This window comes from Anguilla rostrata, chromosome 11, assembly GCF_018555375.3.
Source record: "Anguilla rostrata isolate EN2019 chromosome 11, ASM1855537v3, whole genome shotgun sequence".
Classification (NCBI taxonomy): domain Eukaryota; kingdom Metazoa; phylum Chordata; class Actinopteri; order Anguilliformes; family Anguillidae; genus Anguilla; species Anguilla rostrata.
The window spans coordinates 30,719,105-30,743,083 of record NC_057943.1 but is presented as its reverse complement, the minus strand read 5'-3'; the positions used below and the strand labels follow the sequence as shown (position 1 = coordinate 30,743,083).

The 23,979-nt window shown below is 40.3% G+C and overlaps 1 protein-coding gene across 22 annotated transcripts in view; it reads left to right on the top strand.

The window, feature by feature from the left end:
- Positions 1-23,979, top strand: part of LOC135234583 (calcium-dependent secretion activator 1-like) — a 113,369-nt gene that overhangs the window by 46,098 nt on the left and 43,292 nt on the right. For all 22 annotated transcript variants that reach the window (XM_064299312.1, XM_064299324.1, XM_064299311.1 and 19 more), the window contains 6 exons: positions 1,379-1,459; positions 6,050-6,283; positions 7,026-7,147; positions 18,538-18,649; positions 20,409-20,548; positions 22,857-22,923. In XM_064299312.1, the coding sequence (XP_064155382.1) occupies positions 1,379-1,459; positions 6,050-6,283; positions 7,026-7,147; positions 18,538-18,649; positions 20,409-20,548; positions 22,857-22,923 (756 nt within the window). The remainder of the gene's footprint in view (positions 1-1,378; positions 1,460-6,049; positions 6,284-7,025; positions 7,148-18,537; positions 18,650-20,408; positions 20,549-22,856; positions 22,924-23,979) is intronic.

Below are 23,979 nucleotides of genomic sequence, written 5' to 3'. Positions count from 1 at the left end.
CTTATGCTGGCCCTTCAACACAGGGTGTCCTCAGGTTAACAGCTTTGTGTTTGCCAGGATGGAGTAACAGGGTTTAATGAATTGATTTAGCCAAAACTGAAACCTGAGTAAAGCAGCCACATCCTGCTTCCCTGTTATAACGGTAGACAATGAAGGAAAATGCTGCATTTTTTGGCTAATTTAGCTGTAGCTAGTTATGTTTGTGAAGATATACAGGGCTGCACAGAAATTTTAACCATAGTTTATTTGGCTTTCCTGACACACACAGAAACAGTTTAATTGAACTATACATTTTAGTTACATTGTGGTAACCATTATGTACTGCCAATCACATTTGATTATTGTACAGGAAAATGGTCAATAGCCAAGATGAACTGAATGGCTCATTCATAATAATACTGTTATGTTCTTATAAAGGTTGTACTTTTGTAAGATCAGATAACCGATCAAAATGACCTTTTTTAAATTATAATCCCCATTTTTAATCGCATTTACGGTTTCCCCTACCCTGTGGTACAATGACTTGTGCTTTCTATTGGGCTGAGAGTTAAATACCACTTTCACTTTTTTTTCTAAAGCTCAGGGGTCCACAGCAGCACCACTTTCCCGGTGCCTTAATCTCGGTGACTCAGGCCTACCGTAATAATGGCTGTCAGTCTGCATTGTGCAGGTGCTTCGGTTAGCCCGCTGTGTTTTTCTTTTGGACGGGGACCGCTGTGGGCAGCCGGGAAATGGCATGCCGACACCCACCTGCTCCTTCACCCGGGGGGCATGAGCACTCTCTCAGGATGTTCCAACGCCCCAGGGCACGCCGTGCGGGAAAAGCACGCCTTTGAGCGTGCCACTGCCCTACCAAAACTACCTGTAAAGCAAACGGCTGTTTTAGCTGGAGATTGTATTGCATGGTTTGGACGCAGTGCAAAATCTTCACTCTGTTTCACTATCCTCCGCATACATTATATTTATTTATACATACGTTTATTTATTTATCCGGGAAACTCCCACTGATAAATCTATTTTTCAACGGAGCCCTGCGTTTATAGGAGACGCATAGTATATAGTAATGGAAGGGGAGGGTGTTCATACACAAATACTGTACCCAAACACACAATCATGGTCTACATGCAGTCTTCACTTCCAGTTTTCCTTGTAACACTGGAGCAGCTTGGTCTGTTCCTGCTGTCTATCTGGCTACATGCAGGAATGGGTTGTATTTGAAAAACACCTCATTTAAAATATGAATGCACTCAAAGTGAATGCTCTTCAGTGTAATTACTTGGCTAATCATTTTGAATTCATTTCAGCTTGGAAAGCATGTAATGCATTATGGTGAGTGAATGTAAAAATGGTGTTATTTGTTTGTCCTGTTTTTCTCCAGCTGGATAACCTAGACGAGCAGGCCGCTCAGATCAGGAGAGAGCTGGATGGACGACTGCAAATGGCTGACCAGATTGCGAGGGTAAGTGTGTGATACGTCACATCTAGTCCTCCGGAATGCACTGCGAGAGTACATGACCAGATCTGATCAACTGCACATTTACATAGGACAACACGGAGAGAGAGAGACAGAGAGAGAGAGAGGGAGAGAACCAGAAGTTTCTTAAGTGTTGGGTGTTGGGTGCCTACCTTAACATATGTATGCATCCCTGATTTTCTCGGTCCTCTCTGTTTCAACTGCAATAACCATCATGCCAGAAAAAATAGGAAAAAAGCAAAGCCAATCAGAGGATCATCACTCTCAAGTCTCTGTAAAATCCCTTGTCCTGTCACATTCGCTAGCAAGCTACCTCAGCTAGCTAACATTAGCTGACTAGCAATAATACAAATGGGCTAATTAGCTAGCAACTACAGAAAATGTAGATAGAAAACTTGTGAATACATATGTGACATATGTTCTATCTACATTTTCTTTAGTTGCTCAAAAAGTCACGCATTTCACGTGACCTTTTGAACAACTTTTTTTTTTAAATAATTGAACATGCCCCAAACTTTGAACCCCAAACGCTGTTGTATTGCAGTGCACTTTGCTTTAGCTCATTGGTGGCATTGGTGCATTTTTAAATCATTTGCTAATTTCCCATGTGGTCTCCATGACTGGAAAAATAGTCAGATTTCCAGGTTATCCAGCACATAAAGCATCTAACCAGAGGGGGATAGAAGCTACCAGAAAGCAAGTTTTTCTAGATTACTAGATAACTAGCAATCAAGTTAACTCAATACCAAAGAGAGTAAAAAGTTAATTGAAGGTGTTTTTCATTTTTAGTTTGCAGACATTTAAAACTCTAAATTTCTTTCTGGTCCTGATATACATTGTGGATCAATCCCGGTGAGGCAATATCTTGTCTCTTGTTTATCTTTGATGCTTGATTTATGATGGCTGACTTGAAGGAAGTAGCAACATGGGGAAAAGGGTATTGGGAGCTTAATGAAATATGTTCTGTGCCATATTTGGAAGAACACTTTTGACTCAACGGGCCAAAAATAAAAAAAATCGGGGGCCACCTGAGTTTGAATGGGCATGGCGCCACTATGTTACATCAGGTCATATTCCAAGCCCCAGCAATAAAACTGTACTTGAGTGCTCTAAGTAAAGGGTTCCATAGCATTTTGGAGGCAATCTAGAGAGAGGTACAGGGTACAGAGATTGTGTACACTTAAAGAGGGCTTCACTCCATCTGGCTGGATGAGTCATGCTCTTATAAATCTGCCATGAAGGTCATTGGCCTGATGAGGGTTTGGTGCATTCAGCTGGACACTTTGCTTCAGTTGCCTTGCAAATATAAAAATATACTTGATGCTCCTGTGCAGCCTGTGTACTTTTTGATTTTATGAGTGTTGTGCATGAAATGTGCAAAGCAAGTTTGGTCAGGAAACTCTTGCTGCAGCCGACCATTCGTCGACCTCAGCAACTACATGTTCTCATACTCAACCAATCGCATACACACTACGTGTTCTCATACTCAACCAATCGCATACACAATAGGTGTTCTCATACTCAACCAATCACATGCACACATCACTAATCAAGCACCTTTTCAAACCAACAGTCAGTCCTCTCCAGTGCTGATTTTTGATGATTGCTTGCTGCTGCTCACAGAATTACACTCAAAGTATTCTTCCTCTAACAAATCGCTGTTAACCAAAATGTATTAAAATGCCCTGTACTGCTGCCATGTGAATGAGAGCTAGGGTGGGCACTGAGAAGGTGAAACTGAGTAGTAAGTCAAGCCAGCAGGCGTGGTTCATTAGCTGCGACCGGCAGCTCTATAGCGCTGTCTGTCGGTCGATCGGTCGGCTGACATTTGGCATGGACGTTGGTCATGACTGAAGGTACAACTGAGTAACTTTCAAGGCCGATTGATCAAGAGGGGGCGTGGCGATGTGCTTAGCCTATCACAAAAAGGCACAAAATCTCGAATGGATTCACAGATTTGCACAAGATTTTGTGGAGAGGTTGGTCATGAGCCACAGAAGAGGTCACATGTTTGTGTGAGGGTGTGTGCATGGATCCATGCACACATGGATGCATGTGCGTGTGCAGTCGCAGCTATTGCGGATTCACACTTGTTTAATGCAAGAGGACAGCCAGGGCCACTGGAGTGCAGGGGTTCAGGAGAAGGTGGGTTCAGAGGCTTCCTGACAAACCCGCAAGCCAGCTTCAGGAGGCACGGGGAGGCTCTAAGGCAAGGATTCACCTCGGAATGTGGCTTCGTTGTCAGTCTCTGTAGGAAACCACACAGGCAGATTTGTGTGAGGCGGGAGTCTAAGCAAGCTAACCAAAGAGTGAGCTCTGGCTGCTCTGAGGTTCTCCCTTGAGCAAGGCTGATGAGCGGCAGCTGGGACAGGTAATGAGAGACGGCTGGGCGGCCCTGATTGACTGATTTTTGCCCCTGATTGATTGATTGCCGCCGCAACGATCTTGTTAGCTCGCTGCCGCGGTTGCTGTTCCGGGCGGTCCTGAACGGGCTGGGAGGTGGCGAGGCCAGAGATACAGGGAGAGGCAGAGTTTAGGTGTGCAGCGGTCCAACCCTTTAATAAAAGCTGAGAAGCTGCACTTTTACTACACGTGAGTTGTTTGATTACTGTAGTGAGGTTTGGTCAGGTTTATTCTGAACAAATTATGTTCAACAACCAATTATAATTATGTATGTCTGCAGAGCACAACTTGGTGAAATAAAGTAGACATGACAATAGTTTGGAAAAAGCATATATGTTTATTGGCTATGATACTGGATATATGAATATGCTAATTGAAAAATAGCATAAATATGAGGAATAATATTATATGATTCTTAATCAGAGGAAATGATAATTCTGCGACAGCTAAATATAGAAGTTATTAGTACTACCATTTAATGAAGGTTAATTTGTGTTATTGCTTAGTGACACGCTGCTCTGTATTATGTGGCTAGTTTGTTTAATCAGTCTCCTGAAATTAAGTTTTAACAAAGTAAAACAACATCGTCATTGAATTTGCTATTCCAGACCAACACACGTATAGAAAAACAAAACACAACAACAAAGAGCAGTAAACTGACAAATCAGTTTTTATGCTATCCTATTTTTTGATGCCAGTGTTGAAATGTGTTTTAATACTTAACAGCAAAAACATGGGAAGGCCAGTCCCAATTCTGTTATGTCAGCTTATCCAAGGTCCAAGGTCCCAGCAGGTGTGTGAACTCCTTGAGAAACTTTCTTATTCGAAGTCAGGTTCGCGACAGGGTTCCAGTCAAGATGACCTGGATGCGCATAGGTCTCCATTTGGGTCCGGATGCAAGGGAGGTATTGGAGGAAAAGTCAGAAGATCAGATTGGAGGAAAAGTCACAGTACACTTTGTGGTATTAAGTGTTTTTATTGGAGTTCTATATTTTGACAATGACCTTAGTACCAAGGGAAGGCATGCTCAGACTTGTTATCTGCAAACTTCAATTCAAAGAGGACTGGCAGTTTTCATTAAAAAAATGTTTCTGACTAATAACTGATAACACAGGCGCAACATAATAAAAGTTATTGAATGTGAATCTGTCTTTAATGTGTCTTTATCTTCACATTCTTACATTTAACGTGAACATGTTTAACTAAAATTAATCTTGAAAATTACAGTGCTTTGGCTTTCTCAGATCTCTTGAATACAATTATTACAAAACAGGGATTGAACTTTCATACCCTTTCATACCCCCCCCCCCCCCCCCCCCCAGTCCATGGTCGTTTTCTGGCTGCCCTTGTTCAGCGTTTCTTTGTGAAAGTGAAAATTGTTCATTTAACTGTCAAAACAAACAGAGTGATTTCTTGTGGCTCTCACTGGTCTTGGCTAGTATAGACATGCTTCGATTTGTGTCATGTGATGTTGTGCAGCGAGCAACCGTTGGCAACAAAAAAGGAATCTGGGAAAAGAACTCAGTTTTACAGCGGTTCTACTTCAATATAGTGATACAACCCATTACCTTTTGTTGAAATATTATTAAACCTAGGCTTTTCAAAACAAGAAAAACTGGGTGGCATATGATGTGTTTCATGGTAAGAAGTAATTCCCTGAGAAGCTTTTCAGAGAAATATGAAGGATGATGCACTGCAAAAAACAAAAATCTGTAATCTTTACAAGTATTTCTGTCTTAGAAATAACATTTTAAGTCTAAATATATTACTTTCCGTTACTTACATCTATTTTATTTCTAAATAAGGCAACAAGATTGCCATTGAGGTGAGACAATTTTAGTAATTTCAAGATTTGCCGGTAAAGTAAGACAATTTGTCAAGCAAAAAGCTTAAAACAAGATAATTCTACTTGAGTGGAAAAAAAATAAGTGTTTTAGTCTTGTCATGAGACTTAAAATTTTAAGACATTTTTTGTCATGTGTCCTCAGTTTGCATGAAAGCTTTATCGCAGCTGAAATTGTGTTTTATGTCAGTGATGATATAAAATCATCAAATCTCCCTCTCCTGATGTCAAGGTTCACTGGTTCACTCATGTAAAGAATATCCCTAGGATGTCATTTAAACACGAAATGTGTCCATAAGACTGTTTCCCTTCTTCTGTATTTGTAAAAGGCAGGGAAGTTTCCAAAATTTGTGTCCAAAGAGATGGAAGCCATGTACATTGAGGAGCTGAAGTCCTCAGTCAACCTGCTCATGGCTAACTTGGAGAGCATGCCAGTGTCCAAAGGTGGGGAGTTCAAACTGCAGAAGCTGAAGAGAGGCCACAACACCTCCATCATCGACATGGGGCAGGAGGACGAAAACCAGCTCTCCAAGTCTGATGTGGTGCTCTCCTTCACTCTAGAGGTACATTGCAAACAACTTCCTGGTGTTTTTAGGGCTAGACTCATGCAATTAAATCTGTCCATTACTCGTAAAGTGTCTGAGAGTATCACGGATCAGTTATCCTTTTTAGCTCATAGTAGGTATACTTGGGATATCGACAGGGATCCTAGCACTCCTACTGTGTACTATGAAAGGCTTGGTAAATATGGTACCATCCCTCCATGGCATGGTACCATAACAGTCTGGTTTCTGCATTGGCTTTAACAGTTTATAAAATGCAGCTTATAAAAGTTCACCTATAAAACATGAATTTGGGCTTCTTTTTGTCTGAAGTCGCTTCAAAAAAATCAGAAGTAAAAGGTTGTGGTTTTTGGTTGTTTTTTTCATTGTATCGAGATCGACTCATCTGGATCAATATTATGCCCATCCATTATGATGATTCCAAAAGATCCAATATGCTCCACTGAATAATTTTTTTTAGGTTTGCATTCTGGTTTTATATAAATCATTAACTAAAAACCAAAGTACTCAGAGGATGAATGTACCCCAGAAGAGGACAATGTTCCCCAATGAACTATTTTCCCTTTCTGAATTTTCAGACTTAATTTTTCCCGTTGTCCCTGCACTTGATTATACTGCACTATTTTCATGCTGATTGTTGAGAATGCAAGACAGTGGATTTGAGACTTTAGAAACACTGGTAGTTTTCAATGGCTTTGACAGTAGAGGGAGATTGTATTACTTCCTCTGTTGTTTCTCCAAGGTTGTGATCATGGAGGTGCAAGGGCTGAAGTCTTTGGCCCCCAATCGTATCGTTTACTGTACCATGGAAGTGGAAGGTGGGGAGAAGCTCCAGACTGACCAGGCTGAGGCCTCAAAACCAACGTAAGTGTTTTACTTTATTAGGCAAAGGGTGTCCAATAGAGCTGGGACCACTTTTCAATTTATCAATAATAACTGATAACACTGTGAAATCAGCTAAGATAACTTACTTTTTTTTTTCTTGCATAACATTCTGCACACTGATCACTTGCCCAAACACTTGTTGACAGAATGCGGTTCTGTAACAATCACCACAGATGCATGGACATAGCAATGTCTAGAATATCTGTCCCTTCTGAAAGAGTGTTCAGTAAGACAGGACAGATTGTAAACAATTTTGGGTCCTTTCTGAAACCAAAGTATGTAGATGCTATTCTCTTTCTGACCAAAACAAAGATGCTAGTCATGGATATGATAGTGTCCGTGGAATTTATGTATGATTGTAAACACAATAAAAAGTTATGATAGGCATGAAACTACTCCAGGAAAAATGAAGCTGTTTGGTTTCTCCTCCAGTCAGTAACAAGTTATATCATTTTCTTGAAATAACACAGTTTTGATTGCGGTGGTTTTCACCGCATTGAAAATAAGGTTCTGTGACTTGAGCTTTGACTGAACGCTGACTGACTATAATTAAAATTATATGGCTCAGCCTCTCACCACCATCCAACTCTGAATGCCTGAACAGAACATGGCTTCCATCTCAGCTAATTATAATGACTTAGAAAACAGCTGATTGCTTGGTTCAACGAAATTTAGTTTGTTTACACAATGAGGAATTGTTAAAAATCAATACCATGAGGCTGTCCATTCTGCAGACCAATCACAAAGCAATGAATCTCAGCTAGTAAAGTCGAAGCTGCATCTGAAGTAAATATATGTGTATTCTAATATTCTAAAACAGATTTACATGGTGATAGTTTTCATAATCCTGCTAGCTAGCTAGCAAGCAATATAATAGCCATTGCCCCTTGCTTTTGAATGCAAGCTTGTCAAGTGCTTTTAGAGCTAGAGCAGCCTAGCTGTCTAAATAACACACTTAAATCGGCACATGGGGATACATCAGACAAAGAAAAACAACAATTGCAACTGAATTTTTTTGTCTGAAAAAATTATTGATGTATTTTGACCTTATTGTTATCATTGTTTAATCCATATTGCAACTCTTTTGCATTAGATGGAACCGATGTTGATATTCTGCCACAAAAGAGTACACCATCTCTGCTACTTAGCTAATGAATATTAGTAATTGGAATGGTAATGTACAGAAGTCAAAAAAATGTAATGTTGGCTAACTGTCACATTTAAAAAACTGGCGGCAATATAGGCCTTTCTCTTATTGACCTCCCCCACAGACCAGCATTGTCTGATCTGTGACATTGTGCCCACACAACATTCATGTAGTTTGTCTGGCTATATGTAGGCAACAAGATATATAAGTAGGCTTATAGCATGCACTCTCTCTCTCTCACACACACACACACACCAATAAACACACCCATGGCAGGGCCTCACCATGCAGTTGTTGGTGCGTTCCTGTAACCTGCGGAGTCTCAGTGGGTTGTGTAATTCCCTGAAAAAATCCACTGGGGGAGCCGCAGTCTGCGGCCGATCATCCGCACGGCAGCAACTCTTTCACGGGATTAGAAAGCACACCACAGGAGTCCAGCATTGATCCCCCCCTTTAACGTGAGCACCAAGCGGCATCTACGGATATAAGCAGCTCTGGCTGGGTAGGCCTTCTTTATTTGGGAGATAAACAGCCCAGGAAGTGTCCAGACCTAGTTTAGATGACGAATGTTTTTGGCAGAAGGAGTTTTCGTTTTCCATCGTTCGGCTCAGTGACTGATGTTTTCAGTGCGGTTGGGATTCTTTTTATTTGAATATGCGGCTTTTTGATTGGTTTTTGTTTTTGTTTTAGTTTGATTTTTCAGGTATTGTATGCGCATAATCTTGTACATCAAACTGCTGTTGGTTGCTCAAGGTGTGGCTCCTGACCTGGACCACAAGAAGGTCTCTTTATTTTCCACGTTAGACAATGGCAGTCGCACCTTGTGGGAATGCGAGAACAGAACGCAGCGGCCTTATCACCTTGAAATTGAAATGAGACGTTCTGCCAGCAGCGCAGGTCACCAGAGCCGTGACGACAGCTGCTCGTGCCGGTGCTATTTTAAGGAACGTCCCTGACTGCTGTGAGCTCAACTGCCATTTTTAATCAAGACAGAGGAGCTCCAGGATTTGTGCACACGGACATAGCCAGTGAGATTATAGTGGGCATTTTAATGGGGACTACATGAATGATACATAATTGCCCTGATCAGTAATGCACTTTCAGACCACTGTACACTGATGGTCACTGTACATAGGTCAGTGTACAATGATGGGCACTGTACAATGGGTACTATGCACAAATGTAGACTGTAAAATGGGTACTATGCACAAATCACCAACAGAACTTTCATACAATTAAACATTTAGAAATGAATTACCCTTTTCTACAAAGGTGAACAACGAATTAATCTATTTCTTGTTTTCTGTCCACAATGGGAATTCAGAAATGGTGGGGATCTGAATTATTGTAACATAGATGCAATTTAAAAAAACTATAATTTCAGCTTAAATCCCATCTTGCACTTAAAAAGGGCTATTTTTCCCTGGTTTGCACGACTCTTAGATACAACCTTATAACTTTGTGCTAACACACAGCAGGCATGGCAGTATTTGAAGGGCACATTTGTACCATCAAGACAAGTGTGAAAGGCTATTAAATATGTGAGGAAGTGTTCATGGTGCACGCATAATATTCATTAAAATGGACAAAAACAAGAAGTGCCTTATAATTTACTTGCTCTACTGTTTATTTAACAAAGTCCACATCAGTTAGTGGGAAAATGGTGGCACATAGTTAATCTCCAACATACAAGTGTTTCCAAGAAAAGACTAATTTTTACCTTGAAAATTCACTTTTGTCGATCTCTTCAACAACTTGACCAGAGTGACAAACCATTTTCTTTGAGTATACCCGCCACAGTTTATATCCTGTATTTTACAAGATGTTAGTTTCAAAAGGATGGCTCGGGCTTTTATTTTGATGACTTGAATGGTTTTTCTGGCCAGAGACAAGTCTATTTATTGAAGGCACCAAGTATGAATTTACAGCATGTTTGTCGGCTATGTTTTAATGAATTGTGGATTTTTGCTGTGTTCCCATTCTATGGATGGTACCGCCCATACCACTAGGGGGCCAGGGATATAAGGCAGGTACTTAGTTTGAATATGTCATGAAGAAATGCTGAAGAGCATTCTCCTGGTGATAAGTCCGTAGGTCCATAGGGCAGCTGACTCTGAAGCCATATGAGTCCCCCTGTGCAGTTCGATCCCCCACCATGGTACAGTCTGAGCTGTGATTTCATCTCTATCTGAAACCCTCTGTGCTTTTTCACCAACTGAATAAAGCACAACATATGAGAGGAAGACAAACGGCTCTTTTCAATAAAAAAGAGTATTCTCCTCTTCTCCTCTTCTCCTTAATATCAATTTTTTAAAGAAAATATTATATGCAAACCTAGATGCCTCGAGCTCTCAATGTTTGAATAATGTACCACAGAATTACCTACAGTAAATTCGCACAGTCAGTATTTTTCAGGAAACCTTCCAGTGAAGTATAAATGTGTTTAGCTGGGTGTACTTAGTTGGGTGTGTATATCTGGGTGTGTATGGCTGTGTGTGTTTAGCCATGTGCATATGGCTGAGTATGTTTAGCTGGGTGTGTTTAGCCGGGTGCATATGCTTGTGTCCTAGGGTGAGTTTCCTCTCTGCGAGATGGGAAACCAATTTGAGGGCTGTGTGTGATTGCAGTGAACCTGCTATGTTTCTTACTGATTGTTCCTGTCGGTTCAAACCTTGCCCAGTCCACACATTACAAACACAGTTATATTGAATTTTTTTCTTAAGCTGTTAGGTGTATTTCAAGGAAGGAATGTTCTATGAATGTTAAGAAAAACAAAACAGTCCATACATATATGTATGAGAACCAGAAACTCATTTTTCTCTTCAGAAATACAATAAGGATATGAATAATCTTCAAACTTGCTTTCTGTTTTCCTTGAAAAAGGTGAACTTAGGAAATTAGAGATCTAACTGAGCTAGAGAATGTGCATTTTTTTATTGATCTGTTACATAATACAGCTGAAGCTGATCTGATATAATTGAGATTTCATTCCATGCCCTCCTGTCATGTGCAAAAGGAAACAGACAAACAGCAAGATTACAAGCTCCGCTGTTAGTTTTGGTTCATGATTATCTTCATGGTGAGGACATACTGAGAAGGTGTCATTGCTTAATTTCATGAAAACAGGAACCATGGCTAAAAATGAAGGTGACAAATCAAAAGAGCACCCTTCTACCAAATGCTATGGAATGAAAAAAAAAATGAATAAAATAAACATACTGCTAGATTCTATAAACTCCCTCATCGTTATGTTTCTCACCTTCTCATTCTGCAGCTTTTTATAGCATTTAAAGCATCTGGATTAAGTTTTCCTGTTTCTGCAAGGACACACATAAACCAGGAAATTCTCCACACTGCCATCTAGCGGTGTACTTTTGTATGGTGCCTCCTCACAAAATAAATGCTGGATTTGTTCAAATATACCAAATAATAGGGACACAGGGAATAGTTAATCTGAAATTTAGATAATAATTTTGTGTATAATTGCGGGAGCTAGCCAGTATTTTCAGAAAGGTTCACTCCACCTTCTTTTCTTTGCGACCGCAGACATATGTATTTTTTGAGTGTAAATGCATCAAGTTCAATATAATGCAGCACGGGGGAAATCAAATGAAAAACTATTTTTGAAGATATAAAGGAAATTGCATATGTTAAATAGTACAGGTAAAGATAAATTGTTAAGCAATGATGATTCCTCAATGGGCAACATTAAGAGAGCAGCTTCCTTTGCTTGATAAACAACGAAACAGCTACCCAGGAGCTTTTTTTCAGCTCCATGGAAACACAATTAAGGTAAAATAAGACTGCCTTATAACTGACTAGCTAGGTTAATTTTTTACTGTAGATAATATTGCAAATAATGGTGCATTTACACTGTGGTTGTCCTTTCAGGTGTAAAATATTGTGGCAGCTTAGTTGGCATGGCGGTTGCTGAGCCAGACTACGGGATGTTGAGGGCCACCTGTGTTCTTGCGACCCTTGTGTTTTTTGCTGCAGAGCAGCGGTGTGAACGAGGTTAATGGTAATTGAGTTAATTGGGGGGTGAGGAATTGAGAAAGCATTCCTGGATGTGTGCGCGCTGGGCCTTTTCCTGGAATTTAAGTCATCTGGGAAAAAGATGGAGTTGGCTCATTATCTCATGGCATTAAAATGCTCATCCTCTGCCCTACTTCTTTGGATTGGTGTGCAGTAGTGCCAGGTGTTCACCTTCCTGCTACTTTTGATGCACAGACATATGTCCTGTGGGTCAGGAATACGAGAATTTAAGCTTAAGAATAACATTAAGAATAAAAACAACTTCTTGTCCTAGTCTTTTCCCAAGGGAAATTTCAGTAGACGAACATTAAGATAAATGTTGCATAAATACAGATGAAAAGCCCTCTAACTAAACATTAAACATTAAACAGTAGCAAGAACATTCAAAAGGTAAAACCGGGTAGTGTAATAAATGTTTAAATTTTTAGCAGCAGCTATTCTACATTACCCTAGGGATTATTCTGCTGCATGTGAGTTACTTTGCTGGCATAATTACTATCACTACCTGACCCAGCTCATGTGAAGGAATTTTCTCTAAGGCCACGTGATACCCATCAAACATGCATGGGAGTATATGTATCATAACAAAGACTTGTAAGATTGAGAATAAACTATTTCCTAAAAGCCATACATGTTTGGTTAGAACCAAATCCAAGATTTAATAGAAAGAAGTTCCCAGATTCTGTGTGGAGTTTGCATGTTCTCCCCATGTCCGCATGTACTCCAGTTTCCTCCCTCAGTCCAAAGACATGCCTATTAGGCTAGCTGGAGACTCTAACTTGCCCATAGCTATGAGTGTGTGAGTGAATGGTGTGTGTGCCCTGAGATGGATTGGCGAGCTTCTTGAACAAAACCCCAAACTGTCACTTTAACCCTGAAAAAGAAACAATTATGAGCTTTTTTTTTATTTTTACAAAACATATACATATAATCGGTTATATTTTTAACGTCCGTGTGCGCATGTTCATGATCTATGGAGCATATCAAGCTTCAATTAAATTGTATTTGTGCACCACTTTTTGCAAAGCACATTGTCACAAAGCAGCTTTACAGAGATCCAGGCCTGAACCCCCAATATGCCAGTTTATTCCCTGCACACCTAGGGCATAAACTGGCATAATCATCACCACTGTGAATTTACATGTCTCAGAGGCCTTTACATTGACCACGTCACCAATGATCTGAAGTCTAAAGTCCTTAGCTACTTTTAGACTGCAGGTCTTAATGATAAAAAATAAAAATAAATAAATAAATAATAAAAACTGAAAAGCAAATCAGTGGTTGTGTGTTGTGTGACAGACAAGGTCAAATGTGACAGACATTTTTTTACATTTCCTCTTTTATGAATCATTCGTTTTGTTCAGTCAGGCATTGAAGCAGGTGTGGAGGCAAAGGTCAGCATTTAAGCTAATGTGTGAGCAAGTGCTTCCTTAATGAACCATTTTCTGCAAAGCCAAATGTTTGTGAAAAATTTAATATGGAATGACCTTATTTCCCTGCCTTCTGTCTTGACAAGGTTTGTTCATTATCTGTGATATACTTTAGCCATGCACCCAACCCCAGGTTGTCTTGTAACCTTGATGAGCAGCTGTCCTATATCTTTAGGTGTACATTTTTTTACATATTTTTATGGCCTCTCTGATAAAACAGATATTGAGACCAGAATCCTTATTATCAAACAAATTACCAGATGATGTCTCTGACACCCATTCACACACACACACAAACGCACATGCATTTACGCACATGTATACACAGCCATATAATGTATTTACATTAAACGCAAGTAAATAATTTATGGCAATTACTGTTCGGTTGTGGTTGTTTGAATATAGAAAAAATAGTAATTTAATTTAATTTCTGTATTTAAAGTCGAAGCAAAGCCATATTGTGGTCATATTGGACATTCAGGTAAAGGTGCCAGAAGCCATACAACTCTGTACTCTTCTTATCTGACCAGAGGTGGAAAATCCAGTTTCAGGAAGTGAAAGTCCTCCCCAGCAGTCCTACCCAATCACCTGTATTTGCTAATTTGCACAATACTCCAGCCACGAGAACCAATTAGTGAAATCAGCTGAGTTCATGGGTGGAAGAATCACATGGCCTGACCCTTGGACTCCCCACCTCTGCGTCTGACTGCTGAGGCTAATCAGCAATGGACTTGGTTAGTCACCGGCACTACATCAGACCTCCTTATCATCCCACCTGTGGCATTGCTTACCCACTATTTCTGCTGCTCATCAGTGCAAAAGATCATTGATTTCTTAGTTGACCTGCCCGGTTTTATGAAGGTCTATGAAATTACCCTAAATGAGAAAGCTTGCGTACTGCATAGAGCTGTGAGCTAATATAGTGGGCTGCCGCTGAGAGAGAGATAGGTGCACACTCAATCACAGATGAATATTCAGAGGATTTCAAGATTTCGTTCTCTAGATATCAAGCTGACTTGCTGTATTCCCCCAAAGTCTTCTTATTTCCTGCTCATCCAAATATTACAGCACGCCTGCCCGGAGTGTTTGTCCAGTTAGTAGTCTCAGAACCCAGGTGTTCAGGTCTTGAGAGATCTCCAGTGCCTCCTCCCACCATTCAAGCGCTTCCCTCTGTCTCATAGCTGATGCATAAATCCTATGGCCTTCTTCTAAGATTTGCCGTCACTGTGTTCATGTGGTTGGGTAGAAAAATGGGTGGGCTAATTGCTCTAAACTGCACTGTTTTCTCCAGACTTATAGCAGAGAGGCATACATATAGCATAATAAGCTACCCTGTGAGATTTCTTTTTTGTCTCTGGGATGAATGGCTACAGATGTCAAAGATATTATGGAGTTCTTCATAAATCCTGCCATTGCCTGTTTTCCTCAATATCATTTGCACAGACAAGGCAACATTAAATGTTCACCTCTGTCTGAAATGATTATTTATTCCTTGCAGGATGCAAACAATCTCAAGTAGATGAAACAAATGGCCAAGGGGTGAAGAGACAACATAGACAAAATTAATATAGTCCTGTACCATTGACAGAAAGACTAGGCGCCAGGTGAAATCACAAGAAATCACAAGTGTACCACAAGAAAAATACAAAAGCTCTACAAGAAAAATGCAGAAGCTCTTGAAAAAGTACAAAGAGTTCAAACTAAACTGGTTTCTGGAATGTAATGTAAAAATGACAAGGGGAGATGTAAGGACACTTACGCGCAGGTATAGTAACAACGACTCAGATTTATCTCAAGCTGGGTTCTGCTAGTAGAAGTAGGGGGCATATGTGGAAATTAGATATAGCTAAATTTCATAAATTCATGGGAGGCAGAGACCTGTGGGGTGTTGATGTCCATGCTTGAGGCATTGCTGGATACTCTGTAATATCTTTATAGGTAAATGACAAGATTAGTCAGGCTCAATAACCTGCTCTATACATTTTTTAACATTTTTATGCTATCATTTTCTGTATAGCAAATGGCAAGTTTGTAGTTACTGCCGCACTTTCAAATTGGCTCGCGGCGTGTAGTCTTTGAGAAGAGAGTGAGATAATTGGAATATTATGTGTTCTAGTCTGTTAAAGCTTCTCATCACAAGAGACATACCTGGCAACCACTTCCCCCAAGGGCTGGGTGTGTTGCTAGCTCTCATTCTGAACAAATCCCTTGGGTGAACAAAACACATTGTGGTATTTATTATTATTGTGTATACCTAGAATATTCTAGTCTTTTTATTTTCAAAGACATTCTTCAAGTACAGTTGGGAAAATAACTGATCCAGTTAAAGATTCAATTTGAAAGCTGTTCTCCCTCAAGGATGGCAGCCTTGCCAACCTCGCTGTGTTGCAGGGATACACAGCTTTGGTGCTCTGGGATCCCAGCGTTCGGGCCTGGCTCATCTCATTTGCCATTACTGCCCTCTGCAGGTCTGAGAGAATTATAACAGCTAGGATACATGCTGGCCCAAGGTCCTCAACTAGAGATGAGCTAACCTGTTCTATGTTGACCGGCATGAACCAAACCAGCGAACCCGGCATCCTTGTCCGCTGTCCCGAATCGTGTGTCTTTGACTTTGTGCATATATGTGTCTCTCTCTCTTTCTCTCCCTCTCTCTCTCCTCCTCTCTCTCATTCTCTCTGTACCCTCCTCATCTCTTGCTCTCTCCCCCCTCTGTGCTCTCCCCATCTCCCTCTCTGGACACAGAGTGCAACATGATGCAACATCAGCTGCATTTCATGGCAAACTCCCAGAGCTGTCAGTGTAAACCAATGGGATTAGCTGCTAACAGCCTGTCAGAAACTGCCTGCAGCTCACCCGCGAACAAAACCGGCACAGATGTGCGTTCTTTCCACCGGCCTTTCGGGCAGAAATAAGGCTTTTGTTCCTCATTTCTAAAAATGAAGCTGTTACAAGAACATCCAGTCAGATACAGTGCATACTTTATAGTGCTTCTCTTTAGGCGTGAAATCAATGGCTACCAGGAATCTACTAAAATAATGGGGAAAAAAAAATAATTATTGCACTAGAAAAGTAACATTTGTATTATTTGTTAATGTATTTACGGACAGAAATTGGATTCGTTTTTGTTTTGTTTTCATGAGCCTGTTATGTCAATAATTTGAAATTGTTTAGAAGATTGAAAAATTAAGAAGTTTTATATATCTGTGTGCCAGCACACCCACTCTAAAGCATCTTAAAAGGGAGGTTACAATTGCTGTTACTTGTTTCCAGTAATCATATTTTTTTCTGAGCTTTACTCAGTGTTATAGTTCAATTATCGATTTGGTTCAAATTGCCTATAATTGGAGCCCCACCCACCTGAAATCATAATTAACTGACCAATGGTTTATTGGGCTGGTGGACCATGGCGTTTTATAGAGACAGAATGGAAACAGAGACGGTTCTTATTTAATTTCATATGATCCATGTTATCTATGCTGGATATTGAAGTTAAATGAATGTTAAACCCTGCCTTACCTGGCATTTAAAACACACTTTAACTCTCTACTCATAAATCATTCTCATGAAGGTTTTATGCACTATTCACATATATTAAGTCTTCACATCTGATATCATTTCCTATCGGATATTTCTCCAGTGGTCGATCTTGACTTTAGTCTTACACAGTGTACAGGATATGAGCAGTGCATATCACTTCATTGATATCTGCTTACAATTACTAAAATCACTTCATATAAGACATATCTAGCAATACAATCTGTATGAATTTTGATCATCTTTGTTATTGCCTGAATGAAATCAAATGTTTTTTGAATACAGAGTCTAATACAAGTTTATCCAAACCTTTTATTTATGTTGTTGACACCATATGGCAGTTGGAAATCATTGCAAGATGCTCTACAGGTTTTTCTAATTTATTTACCATGCCTCCAAAAGCAATTATAAGAATGAATGCAATCAGATGGTAAATTTACTTATGTGTGTGTGTGTGTGTGTCAGTGTGTACCCCATCCCTACAACATTTTAGTTCAGTTTTGGTGGAATGGTAATGAGCATACAGGTCTTCTGAGACCACACTGCTGCTGCTTCTCACTCTGTAGTCCACCAGCTGGGCTGTGCAGTCAGTGCTCTGGATGAATGTGCTTTTTGCACTGTTGGTGCAGGCCTGACTGCAGCTGCCAGGTCAGGCCAGAGGAGGGTTGAGACCCTAGTGTATATCTAGCAGGGCCAACCCTAAGATACAAGCAGAACGAGACCAAATTTTTGTGGTCATAGTAATGCCTAGATGACTGTGGTCATCTGCAAGATTGTATAATGGAAGAGGCATTGTGGAAACATTGCTCATTACATTGCTCATTACCTTGCTTCACAGTACTGCACCTAACGACAAGTCTCAAATGGAGTTGTGGGCGTGTGTGTGCCGTGTGTGTGTGGGTGTGGGTGTACGCACGTTTTTATATACCCAGGCAACTTGTGCATGGCTTACCTCACAGCTGAAACCCCAAAGGTTGGTTGCTGTACCATGATTGGTTCTGATCAATTATTCTGGGTGGCGGTGTAGTATAATAGTTTAGAAACTGGCCTTGTAGCCTAAGCGACACTGCTGTTGAGCTGTAGAACTTTATCTGCATTGCTTCGGTATGTGTCCAACTGTGTAAATGGACACCGTGTGTAAAAAAGTTGGATAAGAGAGCTTGTGAAATGCCCACAATGTAAAAATGTAATGTACTCAGTTGTATGTTTTTATCTTGCAGCTGGGGGACTCAAGGAGACTTCACCACAACACATCCTCTTCCGGCTGTCAAAGTGAAGCTCTTCACAGAGAGCACGGGGGTGCTGGCACTTGAAGACAAGGAGCTTGGCAGAGTATGATCCTTTCTTCCTTCCTTATTCTCATTCACTATTTCTCCCTGTCCCTCTCCTTTTCTCTCTCCCTCTGTCCTGAACTCTCTCACCTCCCTTTCTTCTTCACCCACTGTCCATCTCGCCATCTTTCCTACCTACCACTCTAACTCTGCTATTATTTAAGCTATCTGCTAATGGTAAGAATCACTCTGTCCTTATTAAATCTCCTTGCTAATGTTCAGAATCACTCTGTCCTCATTTAAACTCCATGCTAATAAACAGATTCACTCTGTCCTTATTTAAACTCCTTGCTACTGGTCAGATTCCTTCTGCCCTCATTTCAACTCCCTAGCTAATGGTCATATTTACTGTGTCCTCATTTAAACTACATGCCATTGGTCAGATTCACGCTGTCCTCATTTACACTCTCTGCCATTGGTCAGATTCACTCTGTCCTCATTTAAACACCTTGCTAATGGTCAGATTCACTGTGTCCTCATTTAAATTCCCTAGTTAATGGTCCAGTACACTCTGCCCTTGTTTAAATTGCATCCTGACCGTAAGGGTTCCCTGGCTAAACTGTCTGCTGACTGTGGTGGACTTTTGCAGCAGTTCATCCTGTTTAGTTTATTAAGGTCAGCGATCTGAAGCTGGTCCTGGAGTGCCACAGTGTCTGCGGGTGTCCATTGTTACTCACCACTCTTAATTCAGCCATTTTCAATCTAAAGGTTTTTGAGTCTGAGTAAATTGTAAGGTAAAAATCAAAGCAAGCAAATTTCAGAATCTTGCTGTAGCTAATGCTTATATTGCTATTGGATTGACCACAAGCCAAAATAAAAACAAGTTGAATGTATGAATTAATTTTATTATATTCTCCCGTGAATGATAGCATAAAAACTGCCGTTTTGGTATAACAATCTAAACGTGAGACATTAGCGACACTGAAATTAGCCGACATGCAGGAACCTGTCTTTTACCTATCTTATGGCCATCGCTGACCATGGAAAGGATGATCGTCTCACCGTTTCCCACGTAAATGCAGCAGATAAATTTCCCGGTGAAGGCGTGGATGCTGTGAAAGCTGTTAGGTGTCACCTTGTTGCATTGACCTTGACTGTGACAGGGCCCTTTAATCTTATGCTGCTGCAGAGCCCTGCTCTCATAGAGCTCCTTAACCAGTCCCAGCTTTCACTGGCTTTCGCAATGGATTAGCTTGAGTTTTCGGAGAAGAGCAATCCTCAGCAGTTTTCCCCGGACTGACTAATACTGGGCCTTCCCTTTGATAGTGAGACAGCTAAAGGGACCCCAGATTAATCCTTTGAAGTGTAGGTTTTTTTGGAATGTTTTTTTTTTTTTTTCAAAATTCTAAGACAGTGTTCTAGAACTCCGTGGCTTTCCATTATCAGTAGTGGTTGCTACACCAGTGCTACGATTCTCAGTTAAGAACATTCTGATCACATATTTGTGATCATACGTCTTAAAGCATTTTAAGGGCTGGCAGGACAGCTTTAGGTGAATGAATTCCAAGTTTTAAAAAAAAAACAACAAAATATGAGTTCAGTTTATCTGCAGTAATGACTGAGGAATGACAGCCAACATATTTTGACTGCACTAACCACAATCTATTGCAACTCATTAATGGAAATATAATTTACAATAAGGACTACAGACCGTTCACCATGTTACCTTATTCATCTTTCCCAATCAATCAGGTACTAGAATCCTGTAAACTAGCTTTATTTTCACTGAAATGTATTGATTTTTTAAATTATGTACACAGGTTGTCCTCCACCCAACCCCGAACAGCCCTAAGCAATCTGAACTGCATAAAATGGCGTTGACTAAGGCCTGTCCTGACCACGATCTAAAGATCAAGCTGGCCATCCGCATGGACAAACCTCAGAACATGAAGCACTGTGGGTAAGGATGCCGTGTCAGCATTTTCTCATACTGCTGGAAATATGACACGTAGCGAATGTGAAGCAGCTCTCTGTGGGTCATTCACAAACCTCATGTTGCAATGTCACTGCAGTGTTGCAGCAACAGAATGTGGTCAGAATGTAGCTGGTACCCCAGAATTGCTTGTACAATGCAGATGATAAAAGGCAAGCAATGGCAACAAAATTTTCAGTGAAATTTTCAAATAAGGACCATTTCCCATGGACAAAGATACATTTCTCTGTTTTTCATGTGGATTTATATCACTTTGTTTGCTGTGCTTAAAGGAGAACTAGAAAATTGAGATAGTATTATTTGCAATATATTAATTAATTCTGGGGAGAGATGTACATACATAAAGCTCCCAGCACAAATTACAGCCTGACAAGGGTATGTTGGTGCGTACACAATCTGAGTGAAATCAACGTCTTATTTACTATGGCTGCAACTAATTATGCAATCAGCAAATAGGACTGCCTACTAATCTCATTTTGCTTATAAAGCAGAGCTTAAAAAGACACAGTTCATGTTTAGTGAATTGACTATCTTCACTGGTTGTATGGGTAAATTGGGTAAATTAATGTGTTATCGGCTGTTGCTCCTTAAGAGCATATCCCGCAGTTTTGACAGCACACAGAAAAATGCAGACTGATATTCCAGCTGCTCCGGCATTTGTTTAATAAAATGGTACAGATGTAAGATAGTATAATGTTGCAAGGAGGTTGACTATTGCTGGGATGGAATGGGATTGTTGTGTGAGAGGTTCTTGGTCATCTTTTATTTTTTCCGGAAGAGTAATTATTTCTAAGGCTGGGCTGGGTGTTTGTCACGGAAGTCCTAGGTGTCACAGATTCTGTGATTTTTGCCATTTTTTTGGGAAGTTCTGTGACTTTCCCCATTTCTAGTGCTTTCTGTGATTTTTGGCAGTTTTTGATAGTAACTGTCCGTCTTAACACAGCCTAATATCAGTTGTTGCAATCAAATATTTGACAGCCTCTGTAAACAATGTTGATGCTGAGTCCTTCTTCTCATGTTAGCTAGAGTAACATTGTCAGTGACAACAGGTGGTCCATAAAAGACTCAAGCCTCACAATGCAACTTGACTGCAACTTTAAAGAAATGAAAACAAACGGGCAGTAACCCTGTTCACTGGCTTTCGCAGCTTTTGGTTTAGGGTTACAGCTATGGTTAGGGTTACGGGTGCAGCTAGGGTTATGGTTGGGGTTACAGCTAGGGTTATGCATAGGTTTACAGCTAGAGCTAGGGTTAGGGTTGCAGCTATGGTTAGGGTTAGGTTTACAGCTAGGGTTTGGGTTACAGCTTGGGTTAGGGATAAGGTTACAGCTAAGGTTAGGGTTACGGTTAGGGCTGCAGCTAGGGTAAGGGTTAGGGTTACATCTAGGAATAGGGTTAGGGTTAGGGTTGCAGCTTGGGTTAGGGTTATGATTTGGGATAGGGTTTATTTTACAGCTAGATTTAGGGTTACGGTTATGGTTACAGCTAGGGTTACGGTTAGTGTTGCCGCTATGGTTAGTGTTAGGGTTACATCTAGGGCTAGGGTTTGGGTTACAACTAGGGTTAGGGTTTGGGATGCACCTGGGGTTAGGGTTAGATTTACAGCTTGGGTTAGGGTTAGGGTTGCATATATGGTTAGGGTTACAGCTAGGGTTAGGGTTAGGGTTACATTTAGGGTGAGGGTTAGTGTTGCAGCTCGGGTTAGGGTTAGGGTTATAGCTAGGGTTAGGGTTAGCGTTTGGGTTGCAGCTAGGGTTAGGGTTAGAGTTACAGCTAGGTTTTGGGTTAGGGTTTGGTTTGCAGCTAGGGTTAGGGTTATTGTTACTGTTAGGGTCAGGGTTAGGTTTTGGGGATTTGACACATTGCACGTGTATGTGGTGCGAAAACACTGGGAGGAGTAGCGGTCCAAAAACTGGGTGTAATGAACAAGACTATTATGTGAGATAATAATAGTGTGATTACCAAAGGCAACCACACTATAAATTTATTCACTGGAAAGTCCTCCCTCATAGATCACCACGGCTATGTTCATGTTGCTGGAATTGAGGAGTTATTCTGACACACCCAACCAAAGAAGAATTTGCACAGGCTGAACTCTGCAAGACCTGAATGCTTGGCTATGAAAAAAATGAGAACTGGAAACCAGTGAGAAATAGTAACTAAAAATAAAAATAATGCGTTTTAGTTTATGTTTTGAGTCATGACTACTCACAATGAAGTCCTCTTTGACAGGTTTTTATTTCAGGTCATTTATTAATAAAGTTATGTCTTGCAGGTATCTCTGGGCATTTGGAAAAAATGTATGGAAGAGGTGGAAGAAAAGGTTCTTCGTCCTGGTGCAGGTAACTGATTGGCACATGTAAACACTGTTCTGAACAGTTCGGGAAAGCACTGAGTATTGAGATATGAATGGGGTGAAGGCAGAGGAGGGTGTGGTGCTAAAATGGGACAGTGACAAATGTTCCTAAGCAGAGTGGGGTTTTTAATCCAGAAAATGCAACAGTTACTTTAATGGTTCACGGATAGAAGCCAGTGGTCAAGCAATTGCTTCCTTGTCTGGTGCAAACCTGGACCTTGCAGAGCACAGGGGGTGAATACTTAGTCAAACAGCATATTTAAGTTTTATTTATTTTTCTTTAAAATATATATATTTTTAACATAAAACCAACATCGTCTTATAATAATTCATTTTAGTTTTAGTGTTTTTTAAACAAACAAAAAAATCAGTGCATCTTCTATAATTCACTGAAATGTGAGAATTGGCCATCGTACAGTACAGTGCCTTGCAATACTATACTACATCGCTGTCAGTTTCATCACTACCGCCACCATCACCACCATCACCTGTATTCAAGCACCTGGTATTTTTGAAAACACTTACCGCTAAAGCTTATTTGCTTGAATGGGATGTTTCCTAATGAAAGCTTCTCTGACCGGCCAATCTTCGGGGATGGCAAAACGTCTGCATCGAACTTTATCTAAATATTTTCAACTGTAAAATGTCTTTTTATTTTGGCTGTCACCTGTCAGTGGCCTATTTTCTAAACATTTATTCCAATTATGTTTCACAGGCTTGACTGTAAATAATATTTTACTGCTTTTTCTATACAGAATTTTCTTATATTACCAACAACGTATCTAAATTTGTGGATAATTATAGCCTATTTTACATTCTGTATGAATTCAGGGGATGGTGACATCAATGTTCGTATCACTGCCTACAAACTCATGATGTTGCTTCCTCTTTCTTCACATTACATTCAGTCACATTGCATAATATAAATAGGCTATGTGACAAAATGTGATTTAGATAAACAAGGCTATCCAATGATGTTTGGGAAGAGCATTTAAACTGGAGAATATTAACAGATTAGCCCATATTATTTCACCAATACTTC